The sequence below is a fragment of the Crocuta crocuta genome, unplaced genomic scaffold (assembly GCF_008692635.1).
Source record: "Crocuta crocuta isolate KB4526 unplaced genomic scaffold, BGI_CrCroc_1.0 scaffold56, whole genome shotgun sequence".
NCBI classification, from domain to species: domain Eukaryota; kingdom Metazoa; phylum Chordata; class Mammalia; order Carnivora; family Hyaenidae; genus Crocuta; species Crocuta crocuta.
In genome coordinates, this window is record NW_027531334.1 from 3,013,345 (window position 1) to 3,037,022 (window position 23,678).

General features: G+C 37.2%; 1 protein-coding gene across 4 annotated transcripts in view; it reads left to right on the forward strand.

Moving 5' to 3' along the window:
• Positions 1–880: 880 nt before the first annotated feature.
• CD200R1 (CD200 receptor 1) overlaps positions 881–23,678 on the forward strand; it is a 66,818-nt gene continuing 44,020 nt past the window's right edge. For all 4 annotated transcript variants that reach the window (XM_077771829.1, XM_077771830.1, XM_077771831.1 and 1 more), the window contains exon 1: positions 881–1,182. In XM_077771829.1, coding sequence (XP_077627955.1) covers positions 1,116–1,182 — 67 coding nt within the window. In that variant the 5' untranslated portion in view covers positions 881–1,115. The remainder of the gene's footprint in view (positions 1,183–23,678) is intronic.

Here is a 23,678-nt window from a genome sequence, read left to right on the forward strand (position 1 = left end):
TTGGTACAAATGATCAGTCTGGCTCTTCAAAGGCAAAAGTCAATGAGAATGAGTATGCAACTGTGAGTGACAGATTAATGGCCTCCTAAAGTGTCCATGTTCTAACCTCTGAAACTTGTAAGTAGGTAACCTTACAGGGGACAAGGGACTTTGCAGATGTGATAGGTTGAGGATTTTGAGATGGGGAGTTTATCTTGGATTATCTGGGTGGTCAGTCCAATGTACTCACAAGGGTCTTTGTAAGAAGAAGGCAAGAGGGTTACCATCAGAGGAGATGTGACAAAGGAACAGAGGTGGGGATGATGTAATCACAAGCCAAAGAATGCTGGTGAGCCCTGGAAGCTGGAAAAGGCGATGTACTGGTTCTCTCTGTGTATCCAGAAAGAATGCACCCTTGCTGATCCCTTACTTTTAGCCCTGTAAGATTCATTTTGGACTTCTGGCCTTGCAACTGTACGATAAATTTGTGTCGTCTTAAGCCACGGAGTTTGTGGGAATTAGTTAGAGTACCAGTAGGAAACTAATACAATTCTGATTCTTCTGGAGTTGTAGCCATTATAGACAGTAATTTCACCCAAGAATATTCAAGGGAAGATGTTTTATTCCAAACTTTATTACTGAAGCTGTACACCTCTTCATTTGGAGAAAGCTCCTTAAAGTTATTGTGACTGGGAAATTTAAAGGGGTAGGTCAGAGCAGATGAATATCCTGTGTTGCTTTGCAATCCAGGCTCAGACAAATCTGTTTATCTTGAGCGCATGCTGCGCCTTACTGTAAAGTTGATCTGTGTAGAGCAGAAGTGCTAAGGGGACCAATGAGCTGACAGAGAACTCAATCAATCTGCTTCCTCCGTCTCTGCTTCAGTGCTTCATACAGGAAATCTATTGCTGTGTCAAGTTCCAGAGAAGAGTTTCTTCTCTTCCAAGTTGCTAACCAGCCTCAGACACAGAGTTGAAGGAAAAGGCTAGAAGAAAAGGAGTGTCCTGCTCCCAGTGAGCTAAGAGGATCCAGCACAGAACAGTTGACCAGAGAGAGCCTCACCATGCTCACAGTTCCCTTCATACCTGTGTGGAAGCTAAGTACCAAGTAAAGGGCAGAAAACAAGCAATCAGAAAATGCCCTGCACTTGGAGGACTTTAGACCTATGGCTTCTACTGATTTCCACTGTCTTCTTAGTGGCTGGTAAGTCTGAATTCTCTTTGGAAGAGTGACAGAGGAATGACTGGCGAGAAACTTGGGTCAGCTTTTGCTGAGTTTCCTTTGCCTTTCTTCTGGAGCAATGCAAGATAATGTAATCCCAGAGATGGAAGAGGAGGTTACTCTTGGATTTATTTCAATTTGTTATCCTTAGTTTGCTCTTTGTCTTACTTATTTTACTTTGTATCCTACTGCCTTGTAAATTTCTTTATAATTTCCCCGCACTGTCCACTTCCTTATTTCTCCATACTCCCTCCCCCTTTTACTGAACGAGGCAGAATAAATGAAATGTACTCTAGTAGGAATCCAGGTCATCTGGGTTCTCTTGATCCTCTTCTCTCTCTCTCTCTCTCTCTCTCAAAAAGAAAAATAATAATAATCCTACCCCCATTTGGATCAATTTTGTTAACAGTATAAATTAGGAAAGTTTATTGCTTTTGAGAACAGTCTATGGCCAGGTGCTTTTAAAATGTAACACACAGTTTAGTAATGCATCTGGGATGGGTGTCTGTATTTATCTTTAAGATGTGTAGGCTGTAAAAGACACTTTCTGGATGAGAGGACACACTCTTCAACATCTAGGTTCCTGTAGGAGTTTGTAAAACACTTGGGGCAATTGTGGGGGTGTCCGGGTTTCATTACAGAGGGTTGGTAGGAGTTGGTGTGGGAGGGAGATTTCAGGTTTCACTTTTAGTAAATGGGAGCAGCTGCAAGGGAACGGTGTAGTTGGGTTTAAATTTTATAATTTGATAATTGAAAAAAGAAAAGACTTTAAAGTATTGCCTACATTCTAGCAAAAGAAAAGCCTGTTTTCCACATGATAATCTTCTGGTGAACCCATGAAAAATAACCCTATAGCATTCCTGTACTTTTCTTTGCAGAATTTTGTCCTTTGATCTGCAAAGCCAACCAGAGAAGTAGGCAAGGAAGACACTTTTCTATTTTATAAAAATCTGAGGCTTAGAGAAGTGAATTGATTTTGTCCAACACTACTAGTCTATGGCAGAGTCACACCCAGTCACGTCTGCAAACATCACTAGACATTTGCAGAAGCATTATGCTTTTCACTGAAAAGTACTACTATTTATAACACCACTAAAAAAATTTATGTCTCAATTTGGTTATAAGCTTAATAGACTATTCACTTAAAAACACATCTAGTGTTGTAAATCTTTCACTGTTTGGGATCTAATTGTAGAAAGCTCTTAGGGAAACCATGCAGGACTCAACTTGGCAGGGAAGCCAGCTAGGCAAGGAGCTGTTTCTTCATGTCAAATTGTGTTATGGCTCTTAGGTAAAGGGGGGAAAACCAAGATGAAAATGTAGTTGCTAATTTTGAACTGTAATGGTTTAAAGGTTTGAATGTTGAAATTGTTTCTGAATACAACTAGAAGATTCATTGCATAAATCAAATCTCTGAAAACTGTGCTTGTATAATTATAAAGTTATCCAAATGTTTGGAATCAAGATACAAAACCCCAAATTATATTAGATGCAGACATTTGCGTGATAAATTCACTGTGACATAATTTAGAATAATGAGAAGCAAACCACTTGCTGCATGACTTTATGTTTTTATTACTAATACTGCACTGTTATTAATACTGCCAAGCAGTATTTTGGCAAAAATAACTCACTTTATCATGCAAGATAAATTCACAAAGGTGCATAAGAGCAGACTTCAATGTAAAACATGGCATTTAAAAAATCTATTTATTTTTCTGTTGACTTATTTGCCTATAAATTCAAGCAATGTGGTTGTTTGTAGACAAAGTTTATTAAGAAAGTCCATTGGGGGAAAGTGAAAACAGCCTAAGTTATCTGCTGTACAGCAAGGCTTTTCCACCTCTTTCTCTGGTCCTCTTCCCTCACACTCTCCTAACTTTAGCCTACCATATTCTACATTTTTTCCTTGTGTTAAAATCATATTTTAACACAAGAGAAAATTTTGATTCTACGTTTTATAAGTCACTGGTATTAAGAACATGATTACTAAAGGACTCCCTCCACCTTTTCTGGTCTTTGGGCTAACTTTGACCATTTATCATTATCTTCCACTAGGGGGCAGGCAGTAACAAGAAAAGGAAATAAAAATCAAAACAGGGTCGTTGGTAGATTCAGTGGCTTGCCAAAAATGGGGGGAAAAGTTTAAAAGTAATTGCAAAAAAAGAAAGGGTTTGTCTTCATAAATTTCAGTCCTCGATTCCCTTTCTAGCTTGTTATAGTTTTGAATTTACATAATTGTTTTCCTCTAACCATCCATGCTAAATTAATAAAGCAATAAAAAGTCTTTATTAAAAACACTGCATTATTTATGGAGGGTGTGTGTGCATGTGTGTGAAGAGTGCCTAAAAGTTATTAGCAATACAAATTAGGGAGATAAAGCTAACATGAAATAATTGGGGAACATTTTAAATCCATCAGTCTTGAAATCATCTATAAATCTAGTAAAAATCCAAAGACGGGGAAAATCACAGTGAGTTGGAAATGCTGAAGTCTTAATGGAGGAAACGGGTCTTAAATGTTAGGTTCGGATAGATGGGGGAAAGGCAGATATACACATTGGGAGGAGGAGATGGGTGGCCTGAAGCAAGGTACTTCAGGGAGAGAAAGAGCTCTAGCTTGATGGAACAGAGATTGTGTGCTACACTATGGTGGGAAAAAAGACTGAATTCCAGGGGTACTTGATAGCTCAACAGAGGAACTTTGATACTGTGCAGTAAGCATTGAGGACCATCTGTTGCTTTGTGAACAGGAAGATAATATAATAAAGCAACATTGGGGGACAATGTCGTAATAGCAATATTCCACTCAGTGGTAGTGGCACATGGTAAAGATTTATTTATTTATTTACTTACTTACTTATTTATTTAAATGTTTATTCAGTTTTGGGTGGGGAGGGGCAGAGAGATTGGGAGACACAAAAATTGAAGGAAGGTCCAGGTTCTGAGTTGTCAGCACAGAGCCCGATGGGCAGGGCTCTGGCTCAAGGACTGTGATATCGTGACCTGAGCTAAAGTTGGAGGTTTAACTGAACGAGCTACCTAGGTGCTCTGGTAAAGACTTATTTTAAAGCAAGAGTCAAGAGCTCTTACCTTTGGGCTTTCCATTTTGTAAAGGCCTGTTATGAGAGACACTGAGAGCTGAGAAAGGAAGTTTCTTTGCAGAGGACGATATTAGATTTGGTACAGGGAGGGAGAGGACATCTAGGAGGAAAATTCCTCTAGGCACTTACAAGTATTTGTGAGATCATTTAGGGAGTGGAGGATCCCAAAAAGAAAGTACACATAAAGATAAAAATAGTAGAATGAGCACTAGAGATTTTTGGCTTTGGGTCCTAGGAGTGATAATCATCTCTTTCCTCTCTATAACAGAGAACAAGATCTGAAAAGAGATGAGAAGGGAGACAATCTGGGGTATAAATGGAATGCTTAACATTAAAAATGAGGAGGGAAACCCTTCTGAAATTGAGGAGTCAGATGAGAAGTTAGATATAAGGATGATAATAGATTGAGAATAGAAATGTGCAGACAGGGACAAACGAGAGACTTCTACAGTAGATGAATTGTTTCCCAGGAAGGTCATGAGTATTTCAGCTCATAGTGGTATTTAATAAGATAAGTCAGTTGTCACTTGGCTTTATGTTGCACCCAAAAAACCAGTCTGTTACAGTGATTAAAATGCAGTAACCACTGGCATACTCCCACTTCTTTCTCCTTGTTATCACTGACACACAGTTGATAACCGCTGTCTGGGATTTGGGAGCAGATCTGTGCTTCTAAAATAGCACCAGACTACGTGATCCTAACAGCTCCTAAGAATCGAATCCACAACCATTACTTTTTTTTTTTATTGTAACAAAACTAGAAAACAAAGTTGGTATAAAAGTCACAGTCAGCTCATTATTTCTACGAAGAAACAACACTGTTCATGCATTAACAGTGAGCAAATAACCGCAAAGTTTTCTTAGTCTGACTTTATTTGCCTTGTTCATCCAGACAACCTAGAAACCATCCTAAGAACAAAATTCTATTTGTATTTAAAGAAGCTATATAGAAAAGCCCCAGAGCAAAGTTGGAAAATTGTAGAAGAAAACCATTTTCTTAAAAAAAGTCTCTGTTCCTTTAAGTTGTTAATGCTGTTGCAGGCTCTCCAGGAATCAGACTGTGGTTTGAGAAACGGTTTTGAATAGGGAAAGTTTATTAGGGAGGACCCTCGCAAGACACGCGTGGAAGGAAGGGTAAGTTTGCAGAGAGCGAAGTCCGTCTGTAATTTCAAACACTGACACTCTCATCTGACCTCCGTGGGGGACTGTGGAGTTGGAATGGATGTAGAGAGGCCCTGCATTGGGTCAGAATGGCTGGGGCTTTATACCTCCATCTCAATCAGTCCTTGGATATGGGCTGTCATGAGACGGTCTGTCTCCCAGTCATGCTCTGAGTAGTAGGAACAAAAAGTCATTCCGTAAAGAGGATTCTGGTTACACATTTTATGCCCCTCATAGCTGCCGTTTCCAATATTCTTCATTCTGTCCTGAATTTCTGAGTTTCTGGCTGGTATTATTTCCCTTCAGCCTGAATAATTTCTTTTATAATCTCAGTAGTGTATATCTATCTACTGGTGAGTTCTCTTAGTTTCCTTTTTATCTGAATATGCTTCATATTCAGGGATATAGAATTCTGGGTTGGTTTTTTTTTTTAATTTCAGCAATATGTTGTGTCACCATTTCTGATGAAAAGTCAGCAGATACTCAATCGTTTCCCTGAATATAATCTGTCATTTTTTTTCTGGTTGCTTTCAAGATTTTCTCTTTGTTACTTTTTTCCCGCCGCACACATAAAGTGTCTGTGCATGGTATTTTTATATTTATTCTGCTTGTAGAGAACTGAAATTTTTGAATCTATAAATTTATGCTCTGGGTTGGTTTTTTTTTTTTTAATTTCAGCAATATGTTGTGTCACCATTTCTGATGAAAAGTCAGCAGATACTCAATCGTTTCCCTGAATATAATCTGTCATTTTTTTTCTGGTTGCTTTCAAGATTTTCTCTTTGTTACTTTTTTCCCGCCGCACACATAAAGTGTCTGTGCATGGTATTTTTATATTTATTCTGCTTGTAGAGAACTGAAATTTTTGAATCTATAAATTTATGCTTTTCAGCAAATTCGGGGAAATATTTAAATATTATTTCTTCAAATCTGTTTTCTGTCAACTTTTTTTCTCTTGTGTTCCAGAATTCCAATTGCACATGTATTTGAAGAATTTTTGCTTCTTCATCACACATGCCTGTGGCTGTTATGGTTTTTTTCTTTCTTTCCTCTCTATTCTTCAGATTGGATCATTTCTATTGACATATTTCAAGTTTGCTAACATTTTAATTTAATTTCATTTTCATTTCTTTTTCCACTCCTCTATTAAGTACATCCAGTAAATATTTTATTTAGCTTTTTAAAAGTTTATTTATTTATTTTGAGAGAAGGACAGAGAGAGTGAGTGGGGTAGGGGCAGAGAGGGAAGGAGAGAGAATCCCAAAGAGGCTCCACGCTCCTCAGCATAGAGCCCGATGCGGTGCTCAAACTCATGAACTGTGAGATCATGACCTGAGCTGAAACCAAGAATCAGATGGTCAACTGACTGAGCCACCCAGGCATCCCAATATTTTATTTCAGATATTGAATTTTCAATTTTAGAACTTCTATTTATTTATTTTTCCCCAAGATCTTATTAAATTCAAATTAGTTAACATATAATGAGTATTGGTTTCAGGAGTAGAATTTAGTGATTCATCGCTTATATACAACACCTAGTACTCATCACAGCAAGTGCCCTCCTTAATACCCATCAGCCATTCAGCCCATCTCCCCATCCCTTCCCTTCAGCAACCCTGTTTGTTCTCTAGAGTTAAGAGTTTCTTATGATTTGCTTCCCTCTCTGTTTTTATCTTATTTTATTTTTCCTTCCCTTCCCCTATGTTCATCTGTTTTGTTTCTTAAATTCCACACATGAGCGAAATTATACGGTATTTGACTTACTCTGATTAACTTATTTCATTTAGCGTAATATATTCTAGCTTCATCCAAATTGCTGCAAATGGCAACATTTCATTCCTTTTGAGGGATGAGTAATATTCCTATATATATATACACACTCCATCTTCTTTATCCATTCATCAGTTGATAGACATTTGGGCTCTTTCAATGATTTTGCTATTGTCAATATGCTGCTAAAAATTTTGTGGTTTGTGTGCCCCTCAAAAATCAGTATTTTTGTATCCTTTGGATAAATACTTAGTAGTGCAATTGATGGGTTGTAGGGAATCCAAACTGGTACAGCCACTCTAGAAAACAGTGTTGAGATTCCTCAGAAAGTTAAAGAACTTCTATTTATTTTTTAACTCGTTTTTTCCTCTGTTGAGTTTTTTTTTTTTTTTTTTTTTACTTTTCACTCATTGTGAGCACATTTTCTTTTACATCATTGAACATAGCTTAATATTTGCTTTAAGGTCCTTGTCTGATAATTCCAATATTTAGGTCACCATGAGGTTGGCCCTCCTTTAATGTTTTCTCTCCTAAGAATGTGCCTCATGTTCCTAGTTCTCTGTATGTTGAATAATTTTATTTGGATTGTGAACACTACATCATAGAGACTTGGGACTCTGTTATGTTGTTCTGTTGATATTTTTTCAGAAAGTATTTACCTTGGTTGGACTCAAACTGTGAACTCTGTCTCTTGCACAGTGTCTTACATCTCAGTGCTTTTACTCTAGCTGGTCAGCTTCAAGTATGCCTCCTCATGTGTGGCTTAAGGTGAGCCAAAAATATGGGTGCAGTTTACACAGAATTTGGAACTCTCAATATCCAGAGACCAAGGTTGCTCTGAAATCTCTCCTCTTGTTCTTTAGAAACAAGTGGGGTTTTTTATTAGAATTTTAGCTGTCCAGTGTAGTGACAACTTCAATCTCCTCTGAGATGAAAAATGGTCAAATTGGGAAAAAATGGGAATCTATATTCCCCAGTCCTGAGCCATTTCCTTTTTCCAAGGACTTGATTTTCCTTAAGAACTTCTTGCTTCTCTACTCTCCAGTGGCTTCAGGTATTGTTTTTATATGTTGTCCAGAATTTATAGTTATCTATGGAAGCTTACTTTGCTGTAAAGGAAGTGGAAATTTCATCAAGTCTGTATCTTTTTACTATCATTGTGCTTTTGCAAACTGATATTGATTTGGTTGGTTGTATTGTCTTGGTCATTGAAATTGAATGTATTATATAATTTTTTAAACGTTTATTTATTTTTGAGAGAGACTGAGACAGAGTGTGAGTGGGGGAGGGGCAGAGAGAGAGGGAGATACAGAATCTGAAGTAGGCTCCAGGCTCTGAGCTGTCAGCACAGAGTTCAATGTGGGGTTTGAACCCACAAACCGTGAGATCATGACCTCATCCAGAGTCAGATGCTTAACTGACTGAGCCACCCAGGCGCCCCGAATATATTATATTATTAAATGCTCTTTTGCTTCCACATTTGATCCATGAATTGAATATTTTGGTGCTTTTCATTTTCTCAATAAAATCTCAATCTCCTTTCCCCAAATTTCTAAATTCTTACATATCTCTGTGTTGGGTTTAAAGGTTCATCATGAGGTATAATTTTAGCCACTAGCTGTGTCATCTTTAAGAAACTGCTTACCCTCTTTAGACAATAATTTCCTCATTTGTGAAATGAAGGAGATGTATGACAGTTTTTGAGAAATGTTTTCAGACAGGAAGGACTTTAGAAACCTTCAAATTAAATTCTTATGTTTTATACAGGGGCAATTCAAGCCCAGCATTGCTCAAGGAATTACTAAAGAGATCCCCAGCTTTTTTGTAAATGAACTACACTTGAAACTCATCTGTTGTACCAAAAGTATAGGGTAAAAGAGATGTGACAAGTATATGTGGGAAAATCTATGATTTTTAGGTGTGATGCACTTGAAATGACAGAAGGCATTTGCATCGGGAGACATAGCAGCTAAAGGGTTGAGATTCTTGTTTAGGAAAAATAAGTCGAAGCTAAAATGTGGGTCAGTTACTCTGTCAGTTAACAAGTAAGAGTGTGCCTGTCATGTGTCAGACACTGTGCTTCATGCGAGGGATACCTGGACAAGATAGACATAAATCGTGCTCTTACAAAGCTTAGAATCTCATCGGAAATGTAGGCATGAAAAAAATTCTTGCCCAAGATTAAATAACGTGTAAGTGTGTAAGAATATATAGGGGGTGACATAGAAATGTGGAGTTGGTGAATCTAGTCTGGTCTGTGCAGGTCAGGGAGGACTCCCCTTTGGAAGTGATGTTTAAGAAGAAGATGAACAGAAAAGAGCTAGGTAGGAAGAGTTGAGGGATTAACATTCTAGGCAAGTCAAATAGTTTGTATGAAGGGCAGAGGGAGCTGAGCTATGACTGCAGAGCTAAAACAGGAGAAATCAACTCTCTAGAGGCCCCGTGGGGGTTCTAGAAATGGAGAAGCACGATAAGACAAGGTGCAGAGAGAAAGATGGGCTGACGAGACTTTGGGGAATGCCTGCATTAATGTACCTAAGGAGAAAGACAGGCTTGCAGAGAAGACAAAGTGAGACACACAGACAGGCAAAGCACAAGAGTAGTGGTACAGGCTAAGAAAAGGTTTTTACAAGGAAAGGAAAGTGGTTAATAGCATCAAAATCTTCTAAACAACCCAGGAGCACCAGCACTCAAGGAAGGCCATAAGTTTGACTATAAAGGAGCTGATGACCTTCAAAACTGTGCTCTGAATGGAAAGGTATAGGAACCACAAGACTGTGGTATTGAGGAGAGAGTGGGCGTGGAGGAAATTGAGCCTGTTGTCATAGACCACTCAATTCTAGACGCTTGGCAGTAACTAAAGGAGAAAGGATCATATCTAGAAAGAGGAAGCAGCATCAATTTTTTTTCCCTTCAATCAACATGGGGGAGACCTGTGTGTGTTCAAAGGGTATCATTTGAGAACATTCAGTGATTCAGTAAAGGTACTTCTCCAACTGGGTGTGTGCACATGTGGCTGTTAGCTGTTTAGTGATTTTTCTTTTTCCTCGCCATTTTGTTAGGTTGCCATGAAATACTACCCTTTCCCAAAGGTCTAAGTATTGTATGGGAATATCTGGTTATATAGCCCATTTTATGGTATTGATAATTTTTTGGAAAAAATGCCCCGGTCAAAATGAAATCTAGCTTCCTCAAAATGTCTCTGTGTCTAACTTCTCTTGCCCTTTCTGCTTCTCTCTTAGACACTGGTTGTCAGTCTTTCAAAAGCACTCCCCCCCCCCAACTCTGCTTTGGCCTCATTTCCTTCAGGTACCTCTAGGATCCTGCTTTACTATCACTCTTGTAAGTTCTAGCTCTTCTTCTTCCTATCTACAAATAAGCTCTCTTCTGTTAGATACTTTCCCAGTTCTCAGGTCCATGTATCATCCAGGTCTCTCTCTCAGGTTTGACACGAAAAGAGAAAGCCACTTGTCATTCTCCCGTACTTTTGAGGCTGAAATCCTTGAAAGAAGAAGTCTGCTGTTGTTGACAGTTTCTTCAGCTTGGCTTTCAATCTTTCTCTCATCCCTCTGTACTAACACTAGTCTCTTACAGCTCCTAAAGATCTCTGGCCACATTCTTGCTAGAAAATCACATTCCTAGTTCTTACTTTAAGACTTTCCCTGCATGAGTTGATATTGATGATTCCTTTCTTGAAAGCTCCTCCCTGGTGTAAGGCATTGCATTAATTTTCTTCTCTTTATTGTTTTTGCTACCTTCTTCCAAATAGATTCCTCATTATAAATGTTTTCCACTCTGGTTTGGGCCTCTTCTCAAATTTCCACATCAGAGACTGCAACTTGGCAGCCCATGGATGAGATCTGGCTTGACGGCACTTTCAGTTGACTTATGTAATATTTTTAAAAATCAGAATTAGTTGCCAATACTTTACAATTGGGAGACTTTACCCAAAACCCCTGACCTAGTGTCTAGTGTTGTTGCGAGGATTAAGTTAAATTGTGTATATAAAGCACTTAAACCTGGGTCTGAATTTTACATTCAAAAGATGGTATCTTAATTATCACTTTACAGTTTTCAAATATCTTTCATAGATACTATTTTTGAAATGTATTTAATTAGGCCTTACAGATCAAAATCTTTTCTGTTGTTTTCATTTTTCTTTTTGAATTAAGAACTATGTTGGAATTAATATCCTACTACATATATCTCTGTATATTGATATGCATGGATATTCACTATCTATTCAGCACATTGTCCCTTGTAATCACTAATACACATTTGTACAACATCTGCCCTGGGTTAGGGAACAAATCTGTCTCTATTAACTGGTTTTAGTCTATGTGATGGTAACTGCCTGAAAAAAAAATTACCCAACAATATGGGTTTTATTAGCATGCTGTCTTAACCCACTGATACAGGCTTTGTGATGATATCATTTTGGAAACTAGGGTCAAATTCATTATTTACCATAATTATTTTTTCTTTCTAAATTTTATTTCTTCATTGAATTCATTATTGAATTCTTATGTTTTGGAGCTTGTTACTTAAACTTTTCTCTTTCTTCCTCTTTATAAATCATCTGGGTGTCTTATTTTTCTGTCTCTGTTGTATCTGAAGAATATAATTATAGTTACCAGCTAAGACAATTTTCAACGTGTGACTTAACATTATTTGTTGGTCTGTTCATATCTTTTGCCCATTTTTCATTTGGGATGTCCATCTCTCTTTTTTTTTTTATTGGTTTATGTGTTTTCTATATGTTTTTTGGAGGATATTAGCTTTTTTTCAATGTTCACAATATTCAATTGGTTTTTGTGTGTCAACATTAGTTTACACATTATTTTTTCTTTTTTGCCATATAGAAATTTTAAATTCCTTCTATAGTCATCTTTCTCAATATTTTCTTGAATAGTTTCTATTTTGTACCAGGGTTAGAAAGGTTTCTTTACTTACAGTGACAACTGTCCCAGTCTGCCTGGGACTTTCCTGGTTTTAGCACTGAATGTCCTATGTCCCAGGAAATCCCTCATTCCCTGGCAAACTGAGATGTTACTCACTCCATGTCCCTTTTAAGATAAAAAGATTATCTATGTTTTCTTCTAGTACATCTATCTATCTATCTATCTATCTATCTATCTATCTATCTATCATCTATCTATCTCCTATTATTTAAATCCTTGGTTCGTTGTATTTATTTTTGTGTGAGAAGTGAGATAGGAATCTGTTTTTTTTTTCCTAAATGAAAAGCTAGTTTTCCTAATACCATTTATCAATGATATAAATTATCCTTCCCTTTAGGTATTTGAATGACTATTGTTATCAGATACTAAATTTCTGTATGTATAGATGAATCACTGAGGTTCAGGGAGTAATCTGTGCAAGATTGCAGAGGTAATAATGGAAGAGCCAAAATATTAGCTATTCTTACTCTAATTTTGGTGTTTTTCTGAAATTGTCTCTGTTAGAACTTTGGGTTTCCACCCATGATTTTGTTTATTGAACACCTAATTCGGTGTTGTCTGCTACCAAATTAATACCTTTGAAAATGTAAATAGGTGTCATAAATTAAACCATAAGAACACAGCATCCTTAATGCTATGATACTAGGATCAATTGCTCACACTGCTATGTTATAAAAAATTTAAGTACTAATTGTACTTTTTGAACTTGTTATTTTTTCTTTTATATTAACATATATATTTCAGAGTGCATTACACATGTGAATTTCAAAGAACAGTTATACAGTGAGTGTTTATGTAAGTTAAGAAATAAACTATTGCCAGTTTGTCCCCAATTATACCCCCAAACTTTTGCTGCAAGTGTAGCCATACTTTTTGGGATGGACATTCCCTGCCTTTCTTAATATTTTACCATATATGTATCTGGCCTTTTTTGACATTTTTTTTTGTATTGTCATAGATGAAATCATATTGTGTATATTACTTTATAGATGCTTTCATTTGCTGAATATTATGTTTGAGATTATTCATGTTTAAGTTTGTACTTATAGTACATTGATATAAATAATCTTTATCCTAAAATTTCAAATGCTTGCAAAACAGGTTTTATCCTTGGAAAAGCTCTGGTGAAGAAATAACAAATATGATTTAAAATAAGAACTCTCCTATTTTGTATTTCAGTTTCTACCTTTCAGAAGCAAGGATTCATGATAATTGAAATTATAAGCTTTAATTCATACGAAGGAGAAAGTTTTCATTTTAAAAACATATTACATTTCATACTGCTAAAATGGCACTTTTATTTTTCTTTTCTGTTCTCCTTCCATAGGAAGATACATTTGTCCCAAGAAAGAAAAGCTCAGAAATCATGATATGAGATAGCATAATAGCAAAAGATGAGATTCTCTTTTTTTAGCCCTGGTCTTTTTTCAGATTCTAGTTGTCTATAGGCCCTCTGGGCATGTTTTCTGCACATAACCGTACTTTTATTTAGGGTATTCTTCCCTCTCTTTCTCTGTCTCTCTTTCTCTCTATTGGCTTCTTGTCTGTTGAATCATGTATTAATTACCTATTGTTCCATTATAAATTACCCCCAAACAAATATTTATTTTCTCACAGCAACCCAAGAAAGAGAGAGCGAGAGAGCATGAGAGCGCACACCAGGACAGAAACCAGTCTTTTTATTTTTATTTTTAAATGTTTTATTTATTTCTGAGAGAGAGAGAGAGAGAGAGACAGCGCGAGCAGGGGAAGGTCAGAGAGAGAGGGAGATACAGAATCTGAAACAGGCTCCAGGCTCTGAGCTAGCCGTCAGAACAGAGCCCAACACGGGGCTCGAACCCATGAACCCTGAGATCAAGACCTGAGCGGAAGTCAAACGCTTAACCAACTGAGCCACCCAGGCGCCCCAAACCAGTCTTTTTATAACTATCTCTCGACAGTGACATCTATCACTTTGCTACATTCTGTTTAAGTGAATGAGTGAGTCTAATCCACAGTCAAGAGGAGAGAGTTCTACAGACATGAATACCAGGAAGAGGGAACATCCGGAACCATCTTAGGGGCTGCCCACCACCTCAATTCTAGGATAAGTTGCTCATGATACATTTTTCACACTTCATTTATCGCTATTGCAATTTCACATAATTATTTGACTATTTGGTTGAGGTTTATTGTCCCTAGTAGACTGAAACTCCATGATAAATAGGCATTTATTAAGCGCCTAGCTATTGTAATTGAATAAATAATTAAGGAATATTATTGTAGCTTCCAATTTCCCTCTACCAGTCCAAAGGCTCTAATATACTTGATAGGGGGTCACTCAGGTGCCATTTGAATGAAAACTACTAGTGATCATCTTAGAAGGCAGGAAAGAAACATTTCCTATATTTCCAAAATGTATCATAAAATTAACACATTAGTTTTCAGGTAGAGAAAAGGTTCACATGATTCTTTTATGCCAAAGCATTCCTGTTTGCTATTTATAAATAATAGAATTTTGGGGAAAATTTGTGATGCTTTCAATTACTCCTATAGAATGATACTGCGTTTTAATTATATATGAGAAATAAAATTATAATTTAGGATCCCTCCTCCAAAAGTTACGAAGTTCATGGATTTTTTGGTTGAATATCATGGACTTTCACTGGTTCCTAGATCACAATGTGAAAACCATTTCATTAGAGGCAGAAGTGCAGTTAGCTTATTTGGGTGACAATTCATTCTCAGGACCTCTGATAAAGGACACATTTAATTCCACAATTTCTTACTTGAATCCATTTGTAACTGTTGGGAAATAATACTTTTAGGTCTAACCTACATCCACAATATACATTTTTATAAACACAACACAAACATTTACTAAAATGTTGTTTGGTATTTTAAGCTTTCCAGAGCCAGAAGATTGAAAGTAAAGATTTCTTTATTGTACTGACTTTACCATATGTTAATTAGAAAAAGTTATGTGCTTAGTGTAGCTAAATAAAGGTTGTTCTGGCAATGTAATTTGAATTTCTGGGTCTTCGTGTGATTAAAGTCTCAGTCTCAAAGTTGCAGTTATTTTATTTTATCTTGTTTTATTTTTCAGGCTCAGTAATAAAAATATTTATTTATTTATTTATTTATCATTTTCCCTTGAAAAATCCTATAATATTTCATTTCTTTTCTGTTTTTAAAATTTTTAAATTTTATTTAAATCCAAGTTAGCTAACATATAACAATTTCAGGAGTAGAATTTAGTGATTCATCTCCTACATGTAACACCGAGTGCTCATCCCAACAAGTGCCCTCCTTAATGTCCATCACCCATGTAGGCCATCCCCCCCACCCAACACCCCTCCAGCTACCCTCAGTTTGTTCTCTGTATTTAAGAGACTCTTGCAGTTTACCTCCCACTGTTTTTATCTTGTTTTTTTCAAAGTTGCATTTATTTTATAGAAACCTTTAATCTTTATTATTTTTTTTAAAAATTTTAATGTTTTTTCATTTTTGAGAGAGAGAGAAGCAGACAGAGTGGGAGCAGGGGAGGGGCAGAGAGAGAGAGAGAGAGAGAGAGAGAGACAAAGAATCCAAAGCAGGCTCCAGGCTCTGAGCTGTCAGCACAGACTCTGATGCAGGGCTCCAACCCACAGACTGGAAGATCATGACCTGAGCTAAAGTCAGATGCTCAACTGACTGAGCCACTCAGGCGCCCCAAGAAGCCTTGAATCTTTAGATGTGGTGTACTCCTTCTTTATAACTCAGAGTTTAATATCCTGAGGGTTTAATACCTGTTTGTAATGTGCTTTGAATCCCTTCCATGAGTTATTCTTTATTTATTAATTAAGAATGATAAGTCTGTTCTGTGGAGGGGAAAACTAGAGAATACACATTTATTTAATTACCTAAAATGATTCAGAAAACAAGCAGAGTAAGAAGTAAAACTCATGTCCTTCCTGTTTTGCAGCCAATGCTTAACCCACGATGGTCCAGCGCTGTATTTCTTATAATAACTTGCAGAGTTTTGAAGTCTGAAAGCTTGAAACATCAAATGAAGAATTAAATGGCTATTATTTGGTTTTCCTTGGATAAGATATCAGAATATTCCCACAGATTTCATTGTATTGAAATATATTTCAACATATTCTGTGTTATATATTTTTAAAGTCATAAATTCATTAAATATTAATATCAATAAAAATGACAAAGACCATAATAAGACTTAAGACCATAAGAATGACTTCTATTACTTAGTACTAGCTTTGAGGCCCCAAGTCCTGTAGAGAAATGTCAAAAGAAATGTAAAAATAAAACTATACCACACGATTCCTTTCTGCAGAGACATGGGTATCTTATTAGAGCGAAGCCAAATATTTTAGGCTCCAGTTTTGCCCCCATTATTTTAGCTTAAAACTCATTTTATTGACCTTCTTACTGCTTTGTCTGGGTTCTCCCTGAAAAACCTGCAAATGAATGAAAGGGCAAGAAATCTTTAACTTTCTTGTTTCCCATTTCCATACCTTAGAAATAATACATGAATCTTAGCAACTGTAATAACTATTTGAGTATAACACAGTCCACATTCGATTTAGGTTACTAACAGTTATTCAGCCAGGAGTTTTTATTGGGAGTAGTGAAATATCAACAATGTCTATCATTCACTTTTTTAGTCAGGAGAACACAGCCGACCACAGGATTTTTGAAGAGATAAAAACTGTTTAACCTCACACCAAAAAACCTGTGCTCTTTCTGAGAGCCTTTTTCCCCCTTCACTAGAGGAAGCCTTTGGAGTATGGCTTTGCACAGTCATGCCCATACAATGTCTGTTGTGTGGGTGGCGTGTGCTTGCTCAGACATATGACAATGACGATTTGGGAAAGGAAACTTCTGGTGCTCAAAGTGAGTAAGAGGTTTCATTTGTACTAAAATCACAAAACAATCTTATTTCTACTGATGCTTTTGACTTAGATGGAAAAGTGTTTTTTTTTAAACATTGTTTTCTGTGTCAGGGGTTTTTCCATCTGCATTTTGTTTTGTGTTTGTGTGGATGCATGTTCTGATGTTACGTGTATTAAGATCTCATGTTTCTGATATTGTATTTAATTAAAGTCACGGGCAATTTGTGTACAACTAACTGCATCTACTTAAACGGTACAGTTTGTGAGCCATCCCAAACAAGATACAGAACATTTTCATTGTTCCCCAAATATTCTTCCGTGTGTGTTTGGGGTTCAATCTTGCCTTTGTCCCCATCTGCAGGCAACCACTGATGTGTTGTTTGGCACCACAGATGAGTTAGCATTTTATATTAATAGCATCCGTTTGTGCGGTGTATAGTGTAGTCTCTTTGTGTCTGCTTGTTTCATTCAACAGAATGGGTTTGAGAATCATCAATGTTGTGTGTTCCTTTTGTTGCAGAGTACTATTTCATGGTATGGACAATTTATCCATTTCTGTGTTGATTGGTATTTAGGTGGTAGCCAACTGCTGGCTATTGTGAATGAAGGTGCTATGGACATCCAGGCACAAGTCTTCGTGTGGACATATGTTTTCATTTCTTTTGAGTAAATATCTAGAATTGAAATGGTAGGATGTATGGTGTGGGCACATGTTTGACTTTTAAAAAACTGCCAGAAATTTTCCAATATAGTTTCTGCTATTGCCAAAAATGCAATTTCTGGTAATAGTTAAAGATTCTTTTTGCAATTATTTTTGTCAGTGAGTTAAATTCTACTAGGGGCATACAAATTGCTGTGTTTTGAAAGTCAGTTGGAATAGCTGGTCATGCAACCAATTCTACATGCAGTTAGGTACATTTGTTTCACTTTACTTTATAATCTTAGTGCTTACAAGTGGCTTGGTTATGCTTTCTTCAAAAAACTTTTTTAATGTTGATTTATTTTTGAGAGAGAAAGAGAAGACAGTGTGAATGGGGGAGGGGCAGACAGAGAGGGAGACACAGAATCGGAAGCAGCCTCCAGGATCTGAGCTGTCAGCACAGAGCCTGACCCGGGGCTCAAACCCATTAACTGGGAGATCATGACCTGAGCCGAAGTTGAATGCATAACCGACTGGGTTATCCAAGCTCCCCAGATACTTGGTTATGCTTTCTAATTACATAAAATGGCTACCTGATTCCAAAGTCAAATCTATTAAATCAGGTATATTCAGAAACATATTATTTCTATTCCTGTTCCCATTTTATCCATTTAGTTTTGAAATTATAAGCAAGGAAAGAAAGAACACACACGTATCCCTCCCATGGTGGCTTAAGTTAATGGTCGTGTACTATACATAATTTAATGTATCCTGCGTTTTCCACTTAACAATATTTCTTGGAGACCACACATAATAGTTTATAGAGCTTCCTTTCATTCTTTTTTTTAAACTTAAAAACAAGTTTATTTATTTTTGAGAGAGAGAGGGTGTGCGAGTGGGGGAGGGACAGAGAAACAGAGAGAGAGAGAATCCTAAGCAGGCTCCACATTGATCAGCATGGAGCTCAATGCTCCATGAGCATCGGCGCGGAGCCCCATGAACCGTGAGATCATGACCTGAGCTGAGATCATGACCTGAGCCGAAATCAAGAGTCAGAAGCCTAACCAACTGAGCCATCCAGGTGCCCCTAACTACCCCTCATTCTTTTTTAAAGTTTCATTATATTTCACTTTCTGGATGTACCATAGTTTAGGACACTAGTCCCCAATTAGTAACCATTGAGCTATTTCTAAAAATCTTGCTATTACAATGTTGTAATGAAGATATATTTTTTTCAAACTGGTGCCTGTGTATTTTTAGGATAGATCCTGACAATTGGTATTGCAGTGTTTTGCAGTGTTAAAAGAAAAATGTGCATATAAATTTGCTATATGTTTCTGATTTTCCTCTGTGGAAGTTGTAACATTTTACATTCCACGAGCCTATTGACATGCCTATCTTGCTACAGCTCCAAAGTATGGTCAAATTTTTAGACTTTGGCAGGATAATAGGTGAGAAATGGTATTTCTGCATAGTTTTAATTTGCATTTCTTTTACTATGAATAATGTTTAGTCTCTTTCTATATGACTAAGAGACTTTTGTACTTCTTTTTCTGAAAACTAAGCATCCATTTCTTAGTACAGTTTGCTATAAAGTTGTGTTGACCTTTATCTTTTTAATGCAGCTTGAGCTAGCTACGTGCCAGGGAGCTGTGCAAAGCCCTCTTCTAAGCATGTGGAGTGAAAAATATAGGTGAAACTCTCTGCCTTCATGGACCTTAAAGTCTACTGAGGGAGTGATGACCCACGAATTGCGGCAATTGTCTATCGCCCTTTTTCTTAGTCTAATGATTCCCATTCAGATCTAGAATTCATAATGCTTGTGTCCATATGCCATTATAATCCTAATTCTATGGACCTGTCATTTGATGTGCTCTTTCAGATCTTTGTCTCTCAGTTTCCCCAAAACACGATTTTGGCTTGCGTCTTCAGCTCTTTTAATTAGGATTGAAATTAGGATTGATTTGGGTAGTGTATTTATCCTAGCACGTTTCTTAGGATCCAACCCTTGCTTTCTAGTCACTCTAGTAGGACCCACCTGTAAAAGAACAGTTGGGCAATTAGAGCAGCTGACAAGCTGGGTGGCCTTGGCTGAACTGCTTCATTATTGTGAGGATAAAATGAAGATAAAAATACCTGTCAGTGTGGAGGGGCTGCAATCAATAACATCTGCTGGTTACCCCAATTTGTTCCGAGTGTAAGTGCTCAAAAATGGTTATTTTAAAACACTGTTTTATTTGGGAAAATGGTAGCTAACAGGAGCAGTGGATTCAAAATTTCTCCAGGAAAACACTGTGCATTAAATTTTACCCTAAAATGCTTCTCTTTGCCGACCAGATACACTCACTATCGGTGCACTAGAAGTGTCTCATTTCCTTGTGAACACTTTCTAGGCTTTTTGTGCCTTCTGCAGTGAGAACCTGCCAATATCTAACCTCAACTCTAATTATACATCCGGTTTTTTTTCTCACGTAATGGTAATTCTGAACTATCTGTAATTCCTTGAAAATTCCACGTGGCTTAATATCTTCTTTTAAATGACTGTCTTTCTGTGTGCAAAAAGATTTCCTTCTATCTTCCTGCAGAAATTCTTCATCTACTGAGATGCAGCTCAAATATGTTCTATTTAGGGAGTCTTTCCTAATCTCCTGCCCTTGCTCTCTTAAATATTTCTTCTTTTCAACTTCTGGACATTACAGATACTTCTATCATCACTCTGAAAACATTATGTACATAGTGGCTTCCTCATCTGGACTCTAAGCTTTTGGAGAGAAGAGGGCATTGTTTACTATGCCGTCTCTAGGCCTGGTGAATACTTTGCCAGGAGTTGCTGCTCAAAAAAATGTTTATTAGCAATTCCCACTTAGAGCTTGCCTTGCAGAATTTGAACTTAACAGACAGCTGTCTTCATGATGTAATTTCAACAATGCTTAGAAAAATCCTTTTCTGTTCCATACCAGAACCCAATGAACACGTCACTACTAAACTTTCTTGACCTGGTGCCTAAACAGTCTGTAATACACAGTACCTCCCCCCGCCCCACCCCCCTTTTCACAATTGGAGGTAGACTAAATGCACATAAGCCAGGATGAAGAAATACTTTGACTTGAGGGGCGCCTGGGTAGCTCAGTCGGTTAAGTGACCTACTTCAGCTCAGGTTATAATCTTGCAGTTTGTGAGTTGGAGTACCGTGTCGGGCTCAGTGCTGACAGCTAGCTCAGAGCCTGGAGGTTGCTTCGGATTCTGTGTCTCCCTCTCTTTTTGCCACTCCCTCTCTCTCTAAAAGTAAAATAAACATTAAACAAAAATTTTTTAAAAAAAGAAATAATTTGACTTGAATATAAAGACAGGAAGGTGGTAACAGACACTTTGGATCTAATGTAGGGGTGTGCCAAACAGGTAGGAAGTTCAGGTCAAAAGTTTATCCTGGGGCAAATTCTTCTGAGACTTGCTTGCCCATCATAATTTATGTTTTTATTGGGAACTACAATCCAAAAATGGTCTGAAGAATGTGAAAAAAGTGTGATTTTTAAGTAGGAGTCAGAAATAGTAATGTATTCCTCTGATCACCCATCTGTCTTTTTAGAATGCATAAATGCAGGGGTGCTTGGGTGGTTCAGTCGGGTAAGCGTCCGACTTTGGCTCAGGTCATGATCTCGCAGTTTATGAGTTTGAGCCCTGCATCTGGCTCTGTGCTGACAGCCAACTCAGAGCGTGGAAACTGTTTTAGATTCTGTCTCTCTCTCTCTGACCCTCCCCTGCTCGCACTTCTCTCTCTCTCTCAGAAATAAATAAAACATTTTAAAAAAAAGTAAAAAAAAAAAAGAATGCATAAATGCAGAAACGAGAAGTCTGGTTCCACCAAGCAACAGATTAAGGCAGCAAGTGAGCAAGGACAATTACAGTGCAAGTAATGGTCATCTTTTAATGACAATTCTACTAGAAATGAGCTTGATGCTGGCATAAGTTTTATGTTTTAGGATGTTGAATTGTCTTAGATGTATTTATAGACCATATTGTTTAAAATTGTCTAAATAAAATATTTATTTTATTATTTAAGAGTACTCATAAATTTTTCACTCTAAAATTATTTCTGTGCTTGTTTGGTACAGAATATGCTTTATTAGCCAAGAATGTGATCACTAAGTGGACCAATGGCATATTAAAATTTTTTTCATTTAATTTTTAAAACATAAATTATTATATTTCAAACATGGATTTAAAAAATAGGTCTTGGCAGATATTAGTCATTTATTTTCTGTGTTCCTCACCCAGACCGACTGTCTCCCAAAATTGCCATTACAGTTAGCTTTTTATTTATACTTTAAACTTTTATTTTTGTTATATATCTTACTTCATTGAAAAATAGTTCCAGTCATTCCAAAATGTATTCCTGGGCTTATAAATATGCTTTCTAATTTCATTCAATTATTCACTATCTAGAAAAATTCAGTTTCAGATCAACTACAGAATAAAATAAGTAAAATAATTATATAGACTATAAATCTAAGGGTTGGGGACAATGCATAGGTGGTGTCCCCTACCCAAGAATGATAGGTTGAATGGCGTCCTTCTCTCCGCAAAGAAATATCCAGTTGGCACCTGTGAGTGTGGCCATATGTGGAAACGGGGTTTTCAAAGATGTTATTAAATTAAAGCTCTTGAGATGAGCTCATCCTGGCTGACAGTTGGGCCCTAAAGCCATGACAAGAGTCCTCAGAAGAGAAGAGAAAAGACACAGGGAGAAGGCAGTGTGAAGGAGGGGGAGATTGAAATGATACATCTGCAAGCCAAGGAACACTAAGGATTGCTAGCAGCCACCAAAATCTGGGAGAAGAAAGAAAGGATTGTTCCTTAGAGCTGTTGGAAGAAACACAGCTCTGCTGACACCTTGAATCAGATTTCTGGCTTCCAGAAATATAAGGGGGCATATTTCTATTGTTTTATGTGACCACATTGGTCATTATATGTTAAGGCAGCCCAAAGGGGCTAATATAATGACTAATTACGTTGCTTTTCTACTATAAATATGTTTTGAAAAACACAATTCACATTTCTCTCTCTGTCTACACACACTACACACATTGTGAAAGAGTTAAATTGGATTTCTGACATCAACAATGTAAAATTATAATCTTTTTTAAATGCATATTTATTTTTGAGAGACAGCGAGACAGAGCATGAGGCAGGGGAGGAGCAGAGAGAGGGAGAAACAGAATCCAAGGCTCTGAGCTGTCAGCACAGAGGCCGATGTGAGGCTCAAACTCATCAACTGTGAGATCATGGCCTGAGCCGAAGTTGGACGCTTAACCAATTGAGCCACGCGGGTGTCCTGAAAACTAAAACCTTCCTGAACTTCCAAGAAAAATTTGGTTTCAGATGAAGAAATTAAAGAAAGAAATCACAGGATCATTCATTGATCAGAAGTCTTACACATTTGTGGGATGCCTGGGTGGCTCAGTCAGTTAAGCGTCTGACTTTGGCTCAGGTCATGATCTCACGGTTCGTGGGTTCCGGCCCCGTGCCGGGCTCTGCGCTGACAGCTAGCTCAGAGCCTGGAGCCTGTTTCAGATTCTGTGTCTCCCTCTCTTTCTGGCCCTCCCCTGTTCACGCTCTCTCTCTCTCTCTCTCAGAAATAAATAAAACTTAAAAAATTAAAAAAAAAAGAAGTTTCACACATTTGTTTTGCTACTTTGATGTGTACAGAGCTTCCAGCCAGACTGAGTAAGGATGCTTTCTGTTTTCAGTGAAGACGTGATGCTGTATATGAAATTAGCATTCTATGGCAACTAGCTGCCAGTCGAGGTAATAAAACTAAAAGATTCATATACCAACAATTAATGATGCTTAAAAAGTATTTCCAATATCATAAAAATAATTGGAGGAGTATTTATGAAAACAAGCATTTTTTTTTCTCTTGTGAAAATAATCATCTTGCATACTTAAGAGTACCTTCCAACTTGTGGGTT